The sequence below is a fragment of the Protomyctophum bolini genome, assembly GCF_963924005.1.
Source record: "Protomyctophum bolini genome assembly, chromosome: 23".
In the NCBI taxonomy this organism is placed as follows: domain Eukaryota; kingdom Metazoa; phylum Chordata; class Actinopteri; order Myctophiformes; family Myctophidae; genus Protomyctophum; species Protomyctophum bolini.
The window spans coordinates 26298734-26301167 of NC_137884.1; the positions used below are offsets into that span (position 1 = coordinate 26298734).

The 2434-nt window shown below is 45.9% G+C and overlaps 1 protein-coding gene across 2 annotated transcripts in view; it reads left to right on the top strand.

The window, feature by feature from the left end:
- apaf1 (apoptotic peptidase activating factor 1) overlaps positions 1 to 2078 on the top strand; it is a 30762-nt gene extending 28684 nt beyond the window's left edge. Inside the window, exons 26-27 of one of the 2 annotated variants that reach the window (XM_080756921.1) lie at positions 1157 to 1294; positions 1347 to 2078. In XM_080756921.1, the coding sequence (XP_080613047.1) occupies positions 1157 to 1294; positions 1347 to 1574 (366 nt within the window). In that variant the 3' untranslated portion in view covers positions 1575 to 2078. Of the gene's footprint in view, positions 1 to 1156 lie in introns of both variants that reach the window. The other variant, XM_080756922.1, reaches the window with a different exon arrangement.
- Positions 2079 to 2434: the final 356 nt, after the last annotated feature.

The window sequence follows — 2434 nt, forward strand, 5'->3', positions numbered from 1 at the left end:
ATGTCTTGGAGAGAAACGGGCTTGAAAGGTTAACTTCTGTGGTCTCTAACATTACACCTAGCTACATGTTTAAGCACTTATTTAATATTTACTTATGTCAATTTCAGCTCTGACACTTATTTCAGACATGCTCTGGTGACGAGTCTGCCTGTGCTATTAACTCATTAAAAAAAAAAGAAAAATCTGGTCACATTTTATTAGACAATAACAAATGCAAAAACAGTACATGGTACAGTCAAAGCACATTTATCCAAAAGGATAGCACCAAAGAAAAAGACCTTGCGGTCTTGTTTCCATTCGGGTCCCATGCAGTCATTCACAACACAATGATGACAGTAATCGAGATACATAAAAAACATTTACAGGTGTAAGTACCAAAAAAAATCTAAATACCAAATAAATCACTCAGAGGGGGGGGGGGGCGTATGGGGAGGTTGGGCAGTCCTTCTTCTTTTGACATTGATAGGTGATTTTTTTTCAGAGCGGTTTTAAAGGAACTCAGTGATTTGTTTGTTTTGAGGGAAGGGGGCAGGGCATTCCACACCGGAGTGGCATTATTTGTTCTATAAATATGCGGGTGGCACCAGATCATTATTTATACTCCCTCTAGTGCTGTGAGAGTTGCTCACCTTTTGTGAGGTCATCGGTTAAGTAAACGGGGACTGAGGGCACAGAGGGCATGAGGGCTGAATTTACTGTTTTGAAAGTCAGCCCCATTTTCAACTGCTTGACTCTGTCTTCTACCCGGAGCCATGCTATGCCATCAGAATGTGTTGCATACACTACACTAGGCCTACACTACACACTACACACTACAGCTCAGTGGCCTTGTGGTTAGAGTGTCCGCCCTGAGACTGGGAGGTCTGGGTTCGATCCCCGGCCGGGTCATACCAAAGACTCTAAATAATGGGACCCAGTGCCTCCCTGCTTGACACTCAGCATCAAGGGTTGAATTGGGGGTGGGAAGTGAGGACGGTGGTGTCGACTGTTCGCCCCTTCACCTCCCAATGTATGAATGAATGAACCATTGTAAAGCTCTTTGAGCACTTGGAAAAGCGCTATAAAAATGCAATTCATTATTACACACTACACACTACACACTACACCCTGATGCTCTCTCTCTCTCTCTCTCTCTCTCTCTCTCCGTGCGTACCAGTGGTGGGACGTGGAGCGGGGCGAGGCCCTCCAGACCTTCTACCCGACGGGAGCCAATCTGAAGAGGATCCACGTGTCACATGACTTCTCCACCTTCGTCACCATCGACAACATCGGCATCCTCTACGTCCTGCAGAGGGTGCAGTGAGAGAGAGAGAGAGAGAGAGAGAGAGCGAGAGAGAGACACAGAGAGAGAGAGAGAGACACAGAGAGAGAGAGAGAGAGACAGAGACAGAGAGAGAGACACAGAGAGAGCGAGAGAGAGACACAGAGAGAGAGAGAGACACAGAGAGAGAGAGAGACAGAGAGAGAGAGAGAGACACAGAGAGAGAGAGAGAGAGACAGAGAGAGAGAGAGACACAGAGAGAGCGAGAGAGAGAGAGAGAGAGAGAGAGAGACCTACGGAAGCAAAGATTTGAGTTAAAACGTTCGCTCTGAAACGTCTTTGGCGGAAAACCCGCTAAAAACCCGCCTTTTATTTTATATGTTTAATTCGCCGTTTTCGGATAACTTTTAAGAAATATCGGCTTTGTCGCGGACATCGTGACGAGGACGACACTTTATGACGACTTAACCAGGAAATCGCTGGCTTTGCAATGGCTTCTGGGAAACTGAGTTCAGGGTTTCAATCCGCCACGGCTGTGTTGTTGATGATCCTCATCACAGCGGTGGATAGTTTTCCGACTCGGTCACAACAAACGACGGGACTATTTTCAGCAGGATTTTCATGAAATGGAGGTACAATAAGACGCCGTAATTCTTCTAAAGGTTACTGTAAACATCGGCAGGGACCGTAACTTCTTATAACGATTTATAAACGCAGTCTTAAATGAAACTGTTTATATACAGTATACGGGAATATTGTCATTTTGTAAACACAGCTGTCCTGAGCCCTGTAGAACTTCCTGTGTGTCACCGACTATAAAGGCCTATTCATAGTCTGGATTTTCGGCGGTGAGGTGACCACCGGAGCTGAAATAACATTGAGCGGTGGTGAGTAAAAACAGAGAGAAGGGCTGGAGCGGTGGCGGTGGCTCGTGACGTCATGTTGTAGTTCGGTGGTCACCTCACCACCGAAAATCCAGACTATGTAGTATGTATGAGCCTTTACCCTTCCCCTTCCTCAGCCACTGTTGCCGTTGATACTTCAGATGATTATAACGTGTTGGTTACGGTGTTGGTGGGTGTTGGTGAGCATGTGATTCTGAGGCCAGCTGAACAAACACTCGATGCATTCGATTAATAGCTTATTTAAAGCTTGTGTGTGTCCTGTTTTTTT